Source organism: Chaetomium globosum, genomic scaffold, assembly GCF_000143365.1.
Source record: "Chaetomium globosum CBS 148.51 scaffold_7 genomic scaffold, whole genome shotgun sequence".
Lineage (NCBI taxonomy): Eukaryota > Fungi > Ascomycota > Sordariomycetes > Sordariales > Chaetomiaceae > Chaetomium > Chaetomium globosum.
The window spans coordinates 363,429-379,236 of record NT_165982.1 but is presented as its reverse complement, the minus strand read 5'-3'; the positions used below and the strand labels follow the sequence as shown (position 1 = coordinate 379,236).

The following is a 15,808-nucleotide window of genomic DNA, read 5'->3' as shown; positions in this document are numbered from 1 at the left end:
ACCCTTGTCGACGCCGTTCTTCAACGCCTTGTTGAACAGCGAGTCGAACATCTTCTCGGTGACATTGATGGTGTTGTTGGCGCGGACATACTTCTTGAGCGATTGGCGACTGATAAGTGTGTTAGCGAAATGAGTTGTGGGCTGCGACACAAAGAACATTGTTGGTGATGGACGCGACCAGATGCGCCACCATGCCATGGTGTTCGACTGCGACGCGTTGAGATTGGAAAGCGCTTACCTAGAACCATTGCGATCCTTGAGCTGTAAATGGAAGTAATGGGTCAGTAAAAAATTATTCTCGCCCATGCAACCACCCACACGGGCAAAGCATCATGCATCATGTGCAATGCCGACCATGCTTCCAAATGTGCCAGAAGAAAAGGAACGGGATGAAATACCGCGACGATGGCATCAGTGATCATGTCCTACAATTTGTTAGCTACAAAACACAGATGAAAAGACATCATGTCAGGGATGCGCACTTGATATGTGTGTTGCGAGCCGGAAGACTTGGGCTTCGCAGCGGCAGCGCCCTCGGGCTTGGTCTCGGTCTTCTTGGAAGGCATTGTGATTGAGGTGTGTAAGTGGATCGGAGTTAAACCGGTTGATATTTGCAAGTAAAAGTTGAAAGGGATATCCGATAGACCTCAAATGAAAATATCGCGTCGATTATGTTTGGGATGGAGAGAAACAGGGAACAGGAGGGTGTGGGTGGGCAGTCGCGCTTGGGGGCATGCCCTGGTGTTTATATGGGAAAGCGGGGGGGCTCACTTCACACGCGAGTGATTGTGCTGATTGCGCCGCGCATGCTGGGGGTCCAGACATTTGCTCCGGGCCAATTTTTAGGCCAAAACCTGCAGCTCAACGACGAGCATGGCCCGTGCCCTTACACCTCAGTCGCTCAACTACAAAACCGTCACGTCTTCTCCTTCCTCGTGAGTGCATTGCTGCCATCTGACTCGAGCTGGCTCTATCCGGATTGGTTTGCCCCTCGGGCCAGCCTGACAGCAGCCCTGGATCCCCTGCCTCGCTCAGCCCAACCCGCCCACCTGGATGATGCGACTTATCCATTTCCCCGTCTAGCCAGACGTGGATGGGTGCCTGGCTTGTTTGGTTGGGGCTACTGCTGCTGTTTTACATCAAGTTGTCATGTGTTGGTTGGCTTTTGTCACGGCAAGAGTACCAACCCAAGTCACGGCACTCATTCAGACACAGTTCAGTCGGCAGCCGTTGCAGCCAACGCTTTGCATCGAAGCATGCCGAATGCTGCATTCCAAAAATGCATCATTGCCTTCCCCGCATGGAATCATTTTCCTCTGTAGATTGCTCGCCAGATGACGTTGTGGGAGCTCGGGGGAACAGGACTAGACAGACCGGGGGCGCAAGTGCTGGCTCAGTTCTGCGACTCTGTCTTGGACGCTGCGTGTGTTAGCAAGATGGATCGGCTACGTGGGGAGACTTTCCCTAATTCGGCCATCCTTAACAAAAAAAGAGACGCTTTGAGGGGTGGATGAATTTGCTGATTGGCTCGTCGAAAACGGCACCTCATCCACTTTGTACCTTCGATCATGTGCACCCCATCGAAGCGTGAGCTCTCGTTCTCTGATCTCGACTCCCCCATTCCCTTGACCTTTCGGCTCCCTCTGCTTCTCTCGTTTCTTCCCCCTCCTCATCTGTGCATTGGTTACTGCATGCGATGACTGGCTTCTTTGTCCCATTTTTGGTTTGATTTTCGGTCCCAACTCCGCTATTATCCGATCTAGACTCGGCTTGAGGTCTTGGGGTGCCGAGCTGTGATGAATGCCTGTTTTGTCGCGTTTTGGCACGTCGCGATGTTCGATTGAAGACGGACATGCTTCGGCGCATTAGGGATAGCAACCCACCAACCCCTGCTTTGCTGCATCAAATTGTACCCTCTCGATCGCTGCATTCCATGCCTTCTTTTCGTCCAGTTATTTTCTTCCCGTCTCCCGACCCGGTGTCACTATGACCGGAAGTATCCGAAGTCACTCAAAATGATGAGCGGGCGAGCTCGAGTCGCGCTTGAAGCTATCAACATCGCCACCTGTCTCACCTTTTACCTCGCCCAACACTCACGCAACACCCGGTTTTTGAGGTTTGGCATAACTCAACTAGCTTTATGACTCTTTGGCTTGCCGGTGGCTCTTTTTTGCGCCCCAATGCCTCGACTGCGCACTAAATTTGGGCACCATCCGCGTCATCGGAGTTGATGTCGTGTCGATATGCGCGTCGGCCACCCAGCCACGCTGGATTGGCCAACCCCCCGGCCGCCATTCAAACATGAAACCGCATCTGCATTTGCAGAGGTACCTTTCTGAAAACACTCGAGTGTCTTGGTGTAGTAGTTTTTATTTTTGTTAATATTATTCTTGTGCCTGGACGCGTGGCTTTAGTAAATCTGGGTTATCACGGTCACGGCTCGTGGGGTTGGGCGATGGTCCAACTGCCCGCTGTCTTTTAAGTTCTCCCCCCGCTCCGTCCGCACGGTTTTGTCATCGTTCGCGAGACTCGCAACTACCTAAGTAGTTCACCAGTCATCCGATGAACAACCCCGGGTTTCAAGGCTCGTTTTCTTGGGTTGTTGGGTGCCTGCACCGCTCTCCGCTAAACAGAGGTCCAGGCTGCCAGCGTGGCGCTTGGTACACAAGGCGCGCTCCCTCACTCTGCCCTGGCGGCAACAAGGAGACCAATGTTAGATTTGAAACCAAGCACGATAGTGCTTTCTTTTGTAAGAACTAGGCGGCACGAACGGGAGATGGCTACCTGGATAGTGGGAGGCACATTGCTCTCCTCGTACCTCTGCAAAGTCTGGCACCAAGCCGTCAATACCTTATAGCAAGCACCCAGGATTCACCCCGTATATCAACTAAACAGACTACCGGCTCATCGGTGTACTCTGTGAAGTCGATCAATACATGGTAAAATAAACAATCGATATCTACTACATGAAGCTGTAGTCCCGTTATGCATGCAGCTCTCCATCGTGGCGGCTTGGTTTCCAGGCGGGTCTCTTCCGACTCCCACGCCAAGGTACGCTCTGTTTTGGTTCGTTTTTGCAGTCGAGCATCGACACTGAGAGTCCAGTTTCCTTACCCGTTCGGTGGGAGGGTGCCGCCGACTTGCTACCTTGCGTAGAGCAAGTGCAATGGAATATATTTGAGGTAGGTAGGTACGTTATTGTTATTGACTTACACTTCCGATGTTGTATGGAAATACCTTGGTACCTAAGGTAGGTACCTATCTCTCAAAATTTGAAGATAGGCCAACATTCACTCATAAACCCAATCTCTTTCCATCAACTTCGTTTCTTATTTTTGTTGGCTACACGAAGAGGTTGCCTAGAGCGACAGCATCAATTATTAATAGCCGACTATCCAACTTCTATCTTCGGTAACCCCTCAAGAGCCAGGGTTTTGGAATCTCGAGTCGTCATCGTCGTATACGTTTCCGTGGGATATTACCTGGTACATATCCAGTCTCTCGACTCTGCCAAAGATAGGCGCATGGGCCGGAGAGGGGGCTGACGACACCAAGGTTTTGTGACACTCTCCGAAATTCCTCGCTCCGTCATGGAAGAGAGCAAAGGATTCCGCTTTCTTAGCCTCCCCGGGGAGATCCGCAACATGATTTACGAAGCCTGGCTCGTCATGCCGTCTCCTATTCCCATTTATTACGGCGAGTCCCACGGAGAGAAATTCCTAACGCCACCTCCGAGGCCTTGCGTGGCATTGCTTTGCGCCAACAAACAAATCCGTTATGAGGCCGGCTCGATATTGTACATGGACAACACCTTTGAGCTGATAAACTACACTCATTCTCTCCCCAACTTGTCACGGTTCCTCGATTACATTGGTCCCCTGAGTGCAAGCCACCTGAAAAAGTTGGTCGCCGACTTTCTATATGTGGGTGATACGACTCATCAAGCCGGAGAAGAGGCCCATTTCGAAGACTTGAGGGCTTTGCGGAGATGTACCAACCTTAAAAGTTTGCAGACAACCGCGTATGGCTCGTAGGGCAGTGGCCTGACGGGGGGTGGGTATCACACGCTTAACGCCGCCTTCGTTCGGCAGGCGCTGCGCCGGATTCATGGCATCCTGAGCACCGCTTATTCACTGCGCGATATCCGCGTCTTTGCCTACAACTACCGACTTGCACCTCAGGTGGAGGAGTTGATGCGGTCCTTCGGCTGGACGGTGACTTGGAAGGGGAATTGTCATCACGGAATGGTCATCGAATGAGCAGGATAGGAAGAAATTCCCTCTCATAGTCTAGCACGGTTGCTCTCTGTGTCGTGTCATCAGGGGTGTAGACTGCAGGAAGAAAATAGAAGCGAGTCACTTGGTCGTTGTCCCATAACGGGTTGTTGGTTATGCAGTTTCCGAGATTGAAACGGATTGTATCCCCAAGACACGGTGCCGTTCTGAGAATGGGATTCGTCCAGGTCGCAGAAACTGCGTAAGTCACTCACTACCACTGAGGCGTAAGCAAGCTGTATAGCATTATCATTAAGGTCATAGGCAAAAAGGGTGGTCGAAAAGCAAAGTTGTATGTGGCTAGAATATATTAGCAGTTGCCCTAGCACTTATGGATAACAATTTGGCAACGTATATTCACACCGACTAATGACAAACCAGCAACGGAAAAGACTCCCCTTGCACCAACTACCATCCGAAACATCCTATACCAAAACTGAGAAATCCGGGTGAACAATCAGGACTGTTTCCTCCTCCACCAGGTTGAGAAAGACTCCATTTCGTGCCAATAGTAACCCCAGGCTGTGGGCACAATGGCATATGACGACCAGACCGGCGAGTAGCGTAATACCAAAAAATCGACAACTATTTTGTTAACCCTTTTGAATGATCACTGTGCTTGTATGGGCCAATCCCTCCAAATCCTCATCTTAGTTCTCATTAGGGTGGGAAAGCCGTAAGGCATAAGCAATCCACCACTCTCACTCATAACTCATTGACACCCACAGCACACACATTACGCGCCACCCAACGGACACGGTACATTATCCCAATCAGTCACCTCACTGTCCATTCATTCACCCAAATTAGTCTATCCCCACCCACAGGTCGCAAGTGGCCACAACCCGCTCAGCGGCTCCAACGCTCAAGTAAAACACCAGTAGCAGGCAAGGCCAGGCAAGGCAAGACACGGCAAGATGCAAAATAGACAAAATGGGCAATATAGGTAGGAGGCACCCGAATAATTTTTGCTACCTGAACCCCCGACGACTGGCCCTTCAACACTCAAACCACACCCCAACGCCGGTTATGCACGACCCGACCCGCCCGACCGAGCCTCATGCAGAATAGTAACTGGTAGTAGTGGGACCAAAGAAAACGCTGGCCGTAACAGTTAACAGCAACATAAAAAAAATAAGCAGACAACTCAACAACAACAAAAAGAGACGGCAACGACTCGGGGGTCACAACCCCCCTTCACCAAGTTGAGTTCAAGTTCAAGTTCAACATCCCGCCTTTTCCACGAGCCAGAGCCAGCCAGGGACATCCAACCCCACCAGCCCCAGTTCCAGCAACCGCCTCATCCCCAACCCCTCACAACACCACCTGTCCATTCCGATTTTGATTCCGATCCCGAATCCCACTCCCATCCCTATCCCTCCACTAAAAGAAATTCTTATTCAACACCCCAATCGCCCTCGCATCCTCACCCTGCGAACGCAAATCCCTCGCCGCCGACCCCGACGCCGGCATCGACACGGCACCGCCAGAAGGCGAACTCCCCGCACTACTAACACCACCACCACTCACCGCACTAACCGCACTAACCGCACTCACCGCACTAACCGGATTAGCACTACTCGGCTCCGACCCCGCCGCCGACGGCAGGGGCACAGACGAAGGGTGCAGAAGCGCGGAGAGCGTGGGGCGGGTGCTGGCGCCGGTCGGGGTGCCGTTGACGCCGTTAACGCCGTCCGAGATGGCGCTGCGGGGCGGCGAGTCCGAGGGTGCGCGGATGGTGGGGCTCGCGGTGGCGGCGGCAGCGGCGTAGGGGAGGGAGGAGGAGGATGATGAAGAGGAGGAGGGGGTTGTGGCGGTGGCGCTTGTGGGGGCGCCGGTTCCGTTTGGTTGGGGTGGTTGTTGTTGTTGTTGTTGTTGTTGTTGTTGTTGTTGTTGTTGGTGGGCAAGCTGACCTGGGGCGGGGAGTGGGCTGTGCTGGTTGCGCGCTGCGTCGATGGGGGCGAGCCGCGGCTCGATCTGGACGGCTTCTCTGGCTTTGGCTTGGAGATGTTGTGATCGTGGTGATTCGAGCATTGAGAGGCGAGGTTGGGGGGCTTGGGGTGAGTGGGTTTGGTTTTGCGGGTATGACTGTGCGGTTGGCATCCCTATCCTAGGAGGAACCAACGCGGGGAGTTGTGGATGGGGTTGTTGGTGTTGATGTTGGTTTGGCTGTGGGTGCTGCGCGTGATGTTGGTGTTGCGGTTCTGGGTGTGGTTGCGTATGTGGAGGATGTTGCGCGTGTGGGTGTGGGTGCGCGTACGAGTGCGCATGCGGCGGGGGTAGCGTCGTCCGTTCGTGCGCAGAAGTTGGCTCGGCGGGCGCATAAGAGGGGTGAGAATGTGGGTGCGGGGAATACGCGTGTGACGCTGCAGGTGGCGGGCCTTGTGAATATGGATACTGGCCATGGCTATAAGGCGGTGTCCCGACGGGCGAAGGCGGCCATGCGTAGCCCGGATGCGGGTACTGTGGAGGGTAGCCATGGTGGGGAGGCGGTTGATGGTGGTGCGGCATGTAGGATGGCTGGGGCAGAGGCGCCCTCGCCGGTGCTGGCGGCGTGGTCTCGGCGAGGCTTGATTCGGGGTACATGCCTTTTGCCGGAACGATATGCCTGAGCGACGGATCACTGCTAGGCAGAGGCAAGTCCAGCGGCCCTCGGGAATAGTAGGCGATTAGGTGGAGATGCTGGCCAGCCGCGTTGGTGATGCTGAACGATATGCTTCGTTAGCCCGTCGGGTTGTACCAGTACATCCGGTTCCCAGTCGTCGTGGTCATCGTCGCTCCTCTGCCAGAGTCTGGTGTCTTCCCGGCGGCCCTCCTCCCACCGCCAAAGGCGTTCCCCCTCTTGCCTTCCATTTCCCGGTACGTGAGAAAGCTCCCAGCGACACGGCTGGCGCTCCATGACTTGCCGTCTGTCCACCGCCGCATGCCGGCTTCCCGTTCATCCCAAACAAAGACGGATCCGGACCGAATAGCTTGCCGCTCCTTTTCTGATAACCTCCTCTGGACCCGCGGAAGAAGGCCGAGCCTGCATGCTTCGAAGAGTTTGATGGCGTCAGCGGGTGACCGCACCACACCGTAGTACGTTTCCATGGTTATTCGTCGGGGTTTCAATACGGTCGAATTCGCAGCCCATGTGGGGGTTTCCTAGACCCAACCCTCCGTTCCCTTCTTTAGGCCTGGTAGTCCCTCACCATCCAGGCCAGGCGTTGTGAGTGGCGTCTCAAAGTGGCTAGAAGATGTGTGGCTGAGGCTTGGTAGTTTCCACCGGAAACAATGCTCGTTACTGTGAAGAAGTCAGATCCTGTATCTTGTAGCGGCGAAGAAACAAAAAAGAGTTGACAAGACAGAGCCATGTTGAGAAGCTGAAACATGGTGATCGCAGGGTGGTGAGGGTGAGGCCCCATGCCACTTGGCAGGGGATAAGGTAGCGCCCGGCGGGCGATCCGCGGAAACCGGAAGTGTCGTACAGAAAGAGTCGGTGGTCGGCAGGTCCAAGCGAGAATGGGATCGCAACGTTATCCTTCTGCCGGCTGCACGAGGACGTGGGGCCGACTTCGCTCACGGCACGCGCGGCGATCTCGAGACGTGCCGGGTTACAGCACAGCTGCTGTGGAGTCGTCCAGCGCATCACCAGGGCTCCTGACACACTGGCATGTCTTCGGCATCACCCCCGCCCACGGAGATAAATCGTCCTCCTCGGGATATTTCCCACCGCCAGGGTAGCCGGATATTGCCACAGTGTGATGAATGTCGGGGAGTTTCCCAGGTTGGCAAAGTTCACGTCGATTCGGCCAATGTTGACTCTTCTTGATATTGCATGCCGAGAAACGAGAATCCCATTTTGGGAGGGTACTCGGCGGTGAGTTTTGGTCTCGTTGATGGCGGCGTATTGTTGTCTTGCTGTATTGCTGTATTGTTGGGCGCAAAGTAGACTCGATATTCCGTTTCCCAGTCGAATGAAGGGAGAAGGCAAAGAATGACATAAAGAATAAATAAAAAAAGAAACAAACAAAAAAGATCCACGTACCAAGTTAAGATATCCTTCTGTTTCCTTTCTAATCTTAATAAAAAAACCACGTTTGTGGTTTGCAAGAGTAAATAACGTGGTGATATGCTGTTTCTCGGTGTTGTTGATTTTGTTGTTGTCAAGAGTGGGCGTCCGAACTTCGAAATCGGTTCTGCATTCGACAGATGCATGTGAGCCGGGGTTGGATCTGGTTTAAAAGAGAGCGTGTGAAAATAAGGCCAGCGCGGCTAGCGGCTGACAGGGGGGAGATCGGCTGCAGGTCGATGACGCTGCAGCCCAATGGGCAAGGGTCGGTCGGAATGTGGGAGGGGGAGGCTCCAGCGAAGGTGCGGTTCGGCCACGATGTTATCAGGGATGTTGGCAAAGCATTTCTCATTCTGCATTTCGTGCGTGGTTCTTGTGTACCATACCTCGTACTGTACCGGACACTGTGGCGGTATAACTGGGGACAACCTGGAATTGGTTCGTTTCGGTATGAGATTCCTTCCCATACCAACGGGACCGTACCTATTCCTCCAAACCGAGATTCGAAGGACGGGACTCCCTCCATGACTGACACAGGACAGCGCCATCCTCCCAAGGTATCACAATCCTACACGACAACCTCACTTACATACAGCCACAGCTTACCTGTCTGTTTGTCGGTAGGTTGGCTGATTTACTCGGCCCTACTCTCCACCAGCGATGCCGAGATGGAGACAAACGGTGCTGTTGGTTACGGGGCCTCGGAAGCACATTAGTTACGGATTACTGTGGAAATGTGCAGGCATGGTTGGGTTGGTGCCGAAGGAAGGAACCTCTTTTCGGTCGAACGATGCGCTTTTGGCAAGCAACAAGGCAGGCAGGCACTGCCCACACCACAACACCCTCCTCCCCTTGCCCCGCCAGCCCGCCAAACCGCCAAGTTCCACACTTGCAGTCGCGTTAAAGTTGGGGCCGAGTTTCTCCCTTACTGGGCAATTAATCAGCATCCAGGATGGAAAAACGTGCCATTCTAACCCGAGAAAGGAACTTAGCCCGAGGCTCTGCGCCAACCCGCAGTTGGGCAACTTGCCCCTTCCGAAAGCCAACGGGGCAATGGTGCCAAGACGGCCAAGACGGCCAAGGCAGCCAAGGGAGCCAAGAGGCAGACCAGGCAAGAGCCAAGCAATTGCGGAATGGCAGAAAGCGGTAAGAATTGCCTTTCAGCGGCCCCCGCCCGTTGTCGTCAGCTTATCAATGGAAATGATCTCGACCCTCGGCTTTCTTCTTCATTAAGCACCACACCACACCAGATGGGGACTTTTACATTTTAATCCCCGCGGGGGTGACCACTTTGAGGGGGGGTAGGGGGGGTGCCATTTGAGGGGGAAAGGAATAATAAACTGCAGGAGGGTGCGCCGTGATTACTACCCAGGCACCAACAACTGCACCCTCGGACGGGAACTACCTTACCCAGGCAGTGTGTAATGGGTCAATACACAAGGTATGGATGTAGTGTAGATGCTTCGCCCTGTCACTGTGGAGAAACTGGGGGCATTGGAGCGGAATACAAGCCGCCCCTTGTTAGGTACCTAACTTACTTCCTTTGTAGGTCGGGTCGTGGCCAAGGGACCATGGAGATATGGAATTATGTTCTTAAATCCCTCCCAGGCTGCATGAGCTTACCCAGTCACCATTGGCGAGTTCCAGCGAGCTGAACGCCCCGAATCCCGGCTCCTTTTCCTTCTGGGAAGCAAGTCTTGCGCCCATTCCTCCCCGATATTTTTTTCTGAAGCAATAGCGCAAAGTTAGGTCGGTCGACCAAGTGGGTGCGCTTCCCGTGACTAGCGAAAAGGAGGTGGCTCGTCGGCCGAACCGGCCAAAGAGGATCCTCAGCCCGCGATCCCTTTCGTTCTTCCATCTGCCCTCCCCGCGCGCCCTGGCCGGCCCAACTGGGTTGGGTTATATCTGAAGTCACCTTCCCTCAGCCCGGTAGGTTGGCCCCTAGGTCCCTCCCTCCAGACCTACCTACCTTACACATACTGTGTGTAGTTATGTGCCGCCTGTGTAACACACAAAGCATACGGAGTCCATCGTATCGTGTGTAATCTGGATGTCTAGACCGAGACTAGACCGAGTGCGAGGAACTGTGCGCAACGTTCCCGCATGGTCGAGCAGGAACAAGAAGGGGCTTGGCCACAGACCGGGGACGGTATCCACGATCCCTGCATCCGCCAACGGGAGTGTCATAGAAATATAATAGGATTTCAAGCTTATTTCACGGCGCCGCCTCGGGCCCGCTAGCGCGCATTGGCATTGCTTGGGGGCCCCTCCCCAAGCCCTTGGCCCCCCCGTTGTGGGTGGTCTGGGCGTTGGGGTTCGTCGCGGAACGCTCGGTCTTGTGATGCTGCACAACCACACGTGCTGCGTTGCTGGCTGGCTGGTCGACTTGGGACTCAAAAACCACCGATTGCCGCCTGCGTTTGCCTTGGGAGTGGTCGGACTGAGGCTTGCTCCACGTTACCTCTGACAGGTCCAGGGTGCTACAGCACAGGTGCCACAGGTTGTGACAAGTGCGCTCCTGAATTACATAAGTTCTCTTTTCTTTTTCCTTTTCAATGTTGCTGCTTGTTGACGCCATAGCCTACCCATCTTCTTCACCACGCCCGACTATTGGCACGCACGGCATGCCGGGCTCTTCCCTGGCCCGTCACGTTTGATGGCGCCAACGAGCCTTTCCGCTTGGGGGACTCCACTTTCCCATGTTGGGCACTTACTCAGATCCTTTATCCACTAGCGTAGCGACTGAGTCGTATTCGCGTCTCGCGGTTGCAGCTCTTGGAAATGCGAAACCTTGGCCACGCCCTGTTTGTATCCGTCTTCCGATCTCCCCGTGTACGCTTTTTCATGGGAGGGGAAAGGGCGTCAGTCAGGTGTGGGGTGTGTAACCAAATTCGTGTAACAGCTCGCGGCTGCTTTGAAACCCAATAAGGAGCTTGCTGTCTCCTGCTTCAATTCGTTATTCGTCTGTTTCCGCGGCGAGATCGCTAGCTCGGTTTTAGCCAGTAAGCACGGTTCTTTTCTTTTCTCCAGGAAGAAGATCCTCCCATATGCGTTGCAGCCATGGGTCATGACCCAAACCATTGTGCGGAGGGAAGGGATCAGATGCGATTCCTGCGCCGCCCGTTCGTCTGTTGACGGTCCCGGTGCCTGACGCTCCCCAGGCTCCTTCCCGAAGCCGCAGGCATCCGCCTCCGTGTAAGCGAACGTGACTCGGACATCAGGAACCCGTACCTTTGCGGTGTGGCGACCCTTCCTGGTTTGCCCTGCACATCCTGGACTCTTTCTTACCAGCTCGAGGGTTCATGGTTGCGAGGAGCTCTGGGGACCGCGCAGATCATGGTTCCTCCTCACCTTGCAACTCGACTCAACTCGACGCCGGCCCCGAATCGTCTCGGTCCGGATAGATACCGCCGGAAAGATCGGCGGTAAAGAAACAGACAGGTCCTTCAGAAATCAAGCTTGTGGTTAGCTCGAGTCTCGGGCGGGGGAAACATCCCAGATGCGATGGCAGGGCTGATGCAAAGGGTTCTCGCTAAGCATCGGGGTGCCACAGCATGGCATCGGTCGGCGCCGATAAGGCACCCCGGAATGTCAGAAGGTGCTGGGAAAGCTTGTTGGGATGCGTCCAGGCGGCTGGGCGCACCTCGTTTTGGGGACGACCGAACCAGCCGGACGGTGAGGGGAGGGGGCTGTCGGTCGTCTGTTTAAGGTTAAAGTGAGCGAGACACAGCCAAAAATAACCCCAACACCAGCCCTCTTTGGTTCAAAATCCCCCAAGTGGCGTTCTAAACCTGCGAGCAATCCAGCGGTCAGCCAGCGGTCAGCCAGCAGACACGGGATGATTCTGGATTTTTCGATTTCAGCTCGGTTGCTGTTTGATGATAATCAGCCCGGGTCATACCAAGCCATCACCGTTTGCCGGTGTCACGCAGGACGGTACGATCAGGCGGCTAGCCTTGGTTGCACAAAGCACTCATAGCAACGCAACCGGCCGGTAGTGTTGCACAAAGTTGGGTGCCAGCATTGAGCAGGACACCACGGAAATGGGAGAGACAACTCGTCAACAAACGCAGGACAAAACCTCCCACAATCCGGCACAGCATATCGGACGTAAAGCGGGCTTCCAGAGTGGCTGCTGTGGACCGGGGTTGGGGAGGAGGGGGTGAGGAAGCCGAGACCGAAATGAAAAAACGATGAGCAGCGTATCGGTCGGTGCTCAGATAGGTTGTTGCTGCTTTGCTGACCGCCGAACCCACACAGGACGCGAGAAGCAAGCAATACTTCGTCTCGCTGTCTTTACGATATTCGTAGGCATTCTCATCGGCATTTTGGCCCCCACAGAGATTATCCGAGCCAAAAGTCGCCGTGCCAGGCGAGGTCGCATCCGGACTCGGAGTCAAGGGGTGTCAGAACGGGATCTTGGGTCGGAGTCACGACATGTCGCCCCCACCTGGAGAACTCAGCCAGCCCGTTTCTTTGTGGTTGAAGGAGGCGGGAGGCGCGCTGCGAATAAGCAGAACCGTGACATGCGAAGCTTGGCACTGCTTTTGTGTCCCCCAACCGTCCTGTCTCCTCCAGCCAGCATCAGCCTCTCGGATGTCGTTCCCACGTCCTCCGACAAAACGGGTAAAACGGGCGTGTGGGCATAAGCCAAGATCTGCAGCGCACCTGCTGCTTCTCCTCGTGGCCGCCATCCTTCTCCTCTTCCCGACTCGATACACAGAGGGGGGCGTATCTAGGACTGCGGCCAAGTACGAAGTATCCTCACTCATACGAATATATCGTGATAGCCTGCGCTGAGTGATGGTATCAAACAAGAACGAGAGAAGAGGTCGGACCGGACGGATTGAAACAACGAACCGCATGACGAACAAACAACACAACACTCGTTTCGTTTATCTCGTGCCTGCGATGGTGAGACTTGACGTGCCCCGCAATCAACCGCCCGCGACGCCCGCTTAAGCTTAAGTCGTTAGTGCGCAAGTTGAACGCACCTATCGCGTGGCTGGCCAGACCAGAACACACCAAGGTTTGGTACATACAATCGAGTCCCTCGATGGCCTGGTCCATGTGCTTGCATACACAATACATACATACACACACACACGCACGCACACTCATCACCTTCACAGTGACACACACCGCGATAGAGGCTTGAGAGGCTAAAACAACCCAAGCCCATCCGCCATCCTTGGCAGCAGGGTTCTTCGCATCAGCCAACCAACTCGAAAAAACAATGCATCACTTACGAGGAAATACCCAAGGTACAGAGATGCTGTAGTACTGTGGTAAGCTCGCAAGCTGCTCCCAGAAGCGATCGGTCATCTGTCGGCATTGGCGGCCGCTCCCCTGTTCCAAGATGGAAGAGACACCCGAAAGCTGGCCCCCTCTTAAGGCGAAATGCAGACGTCGGCAGTACCTCAGTGTTTTTTTGATTGCTTCAGAATGCTGACGCGTCCCCTGCAGCTGCTGTGACGGCGAGTCAATGTTACCGAGGGTAACTGATATGTAACAGCATTGCCGCCCGTCCAGTTGAGGACCAAAATCATAAATATACTGTGTGTATTTTCGGACACCCAATTCGGACAAACCACGCCGATATTGAAGATTCCAAATGTGTGCGTGCTTCCTGCTGGCAGGTGGCAGAGCAAGCAGGCCGTGGTCCAGGGTCGAAAGGGACGGGAAGGGTTGCCCTTTTTTGGTTCGCACGGCCCCAACTTTATTCCATTGCCAACAACGTGGGCTCGAGTGGGCCTTCCCTCGGCAAAATCGGATCAGATCGTCCCAGCCCCAAACTTTGTGCGACGCCAAGCCCCCTCGACACACTGCAAAAACAACAACCACTTTGTTCTCACAGGTTCGCTTTCGTGGCCGGAATATGTCCGCGCAGACCCCACTACTGCACGGTACTTGCGGCTTATATGCCTATTCCCGTTTGAGATTTACAGCGGGATCTCAATCAAGGAAGGGAGAAGAACAAGAAGAAGCGGAGGAAGGAAGCAAAAAAAGAAAAGAAAAAAAAGATCGGCAACTCTATCAGCAACAAACTTGTTGATGACCGCCATCCCCCTCTCTCCTTCCCTTCCCCCGCCCCACCGCCGCTGCCGAGCCAAGCGAGCGGCCAAGTCAAAGCCAAGAATTGCATGGCCTGACTTTGGTCGAGACGAAGGAGTTTGTGGGAAGCTGCCCGCGCCGCCTCTGCCTAGAACTAACTCCCTCAGGTAGTTAGTTGACCCTCAAATTGAGCCTTCGACGAATTGCTTTCTTCTTACATCTTAACTCGATTTTCGGCCTGAACACCCGCCCTTCCGCCCCCAAACAGAGCCGATCACACATTGTAAAAAAATGTCGCTCCTCCGAGCTCTTGATCATCCTCGACGCCATCCCGTGTATGGTAGCACCGAATCTCGGCAGTGCAATCGACTAACCACTAATTAGTCAAAACTCCCCGGTCCTGGAATATTCTGTGCTGCTCGCTCCGCCGTGCATTTCAGGGGAAGAAAGGCATTATTAATCGGAGGGTACATACCTAATCGGGAAAAAAAGCTTGATTACGGTAGCTAAAGTACACATTCTGCAGACCAAAAAAATAATAATTTATGCGTCGACTTTCGAAAAGCACTCATCTCGTGAAACCATCATAACCAACAACACCTTGCATCACTACTGTGCTCGAATCTTGGCCCGACTTGGCCCCCAGCTTATCATGTCCACACCTTTGCGAGTACGTAACAACAAACGTCTTTTGAACCGCCCCTGTCGTGTCCACTCTCGGGCCACTCTGGAGCGCACACAGCCCTGTTTACGAAGAACTATCTCCGGGGATCGGAAACCCGGAGACCGGACAATGCTTCTTGTTTCGTCGGTGATGTACATAAGGTTGTTACACACGAAACCGAGTGCCGATCATAGGCAGGCAGAAAAAAAGGAAGAAAAAAAAAAAAGAGTTGATGTTTTATGACCGCCTCGTTTCATCCTGCCGTCATTCCCATCCATTCCCATTCATTCCCTTGACTCCCTTGTGGCTTGACTCTTGATTCATGGTCGGGTGCGGTCAGTTGGAAGGGGCTGAGTCCTGAGTCGAGTTATCCGACGGCCAACTCAATGCATGCATGCACGCAAACAAGAGACCCAAGCTGGGGAACGACCTAACTTCGGTAACTCGTCCGCCCCGCTGTCGATTTGCTCTCCGGCTTTATCGCGGGCAACGGGGGCTGGGGCCGATTACTTCCAGGTTCGGGAAGGTGGTAGCGCACAGCGCCAACAGCATACCACAACTATAGTACAGTACCTTAGATGGGATCCGCTCTCCTCCCGTGCCAAGTGACATGCGACAGCGGGAGCCATGCCATGACAATGGAGAATACACGGTTGGGACCGGAGCTGTGAAGGAGTGAGCGGATGGGCTTGCTCCGATCATCATCCATCATCGGTGATTTTTTTACTGGCAATCACACCTCTCCTCCTCCCTGTCTGTCTCGTG

At 54.2% G+C, this 15,808-nt stretch overlaps 4 protein-coding genes across 4 annotated transcripts in view; 2 read left to right on the top strand and 2 right to left on the bottom strand.

Annotated features, from left to right (window-relative positions):
* Positions 1-566, bottom strand: part of CHGG_09694 (uncharacterized protein) — a gene marked incomplete at both ends in the record, with an annotated part of 1,103 nt that extends 537 nt beyond the window's left edge. Inside the window, 4 exons of the mRNA XM_001227620.1 lie at positions 13-109; positions 239-261; positions 399-425; positions 483-566. Coding sequence (XP_001227621.1) covers positions 13-109; positions 239-261; positions 399-425; positions 483-566 — 231 coding nt within the window. The remainder of the gene's footprint in view (positions 1-12; positions 110-238; positions 262-398; positions 426-482) is intronic.
* Positions 567-873: 307 nt separating this feature from the next.
* Positions 874-1,322, top strand: CHGG_09693 (uncharacterized protein; the record flags this gene model as incomplete). Its single annotated transcript, XM_001227619.1, has 2 exons — positions 874-935; positions 1,145-1,322. The coding sequence occupies 2 exons, from the start codon at positions 874-876 to the stop codon at positions 1,320-1,322; spliced, it is 240 nt and encodes a 79-aa protein (XP_001227620.1).
* Positions 1,323-5,657: 4,335 nt separating this feature from the next.
* On the bottom strand, positions 5,658-7,364 carry CHGG_09692 (uncharacterized protein; the record flags this gene model as incomplete). The annotated part of the gene is made up of 2 exons (XM_001227618.1): positions 5,658-6,897; positions 7,015-7,364. 2 exons carry the CDS (start codon positions 7,362-7,364, stop codon positions 5,658-5,660), a joined length of 1,590 nt encoding a protein of 529 aa, XP_001227619.1.
* A 1,236-nt stretch (positions 7,365-8,600) lies between these two features.
* On the top strand, positions 8,601-9,041 carry CHGG_09691 (uncharacterized protein; the record flags this gene model as incomplete). The annotated part of the gene is made up of 2 exons (XM_001227617.1): positions 8,601-8,763; positions 8,950-9,041. 2 exons carry the CDS (start codon positions 8,601-8,603, stop codon positions 9,039-9,041), a joined length of 255 nt encoding a protein of 84 aa, XP_001227618.1.
* Positions 9,042-15,808: the final 6,767 nt, after the last annotated feature.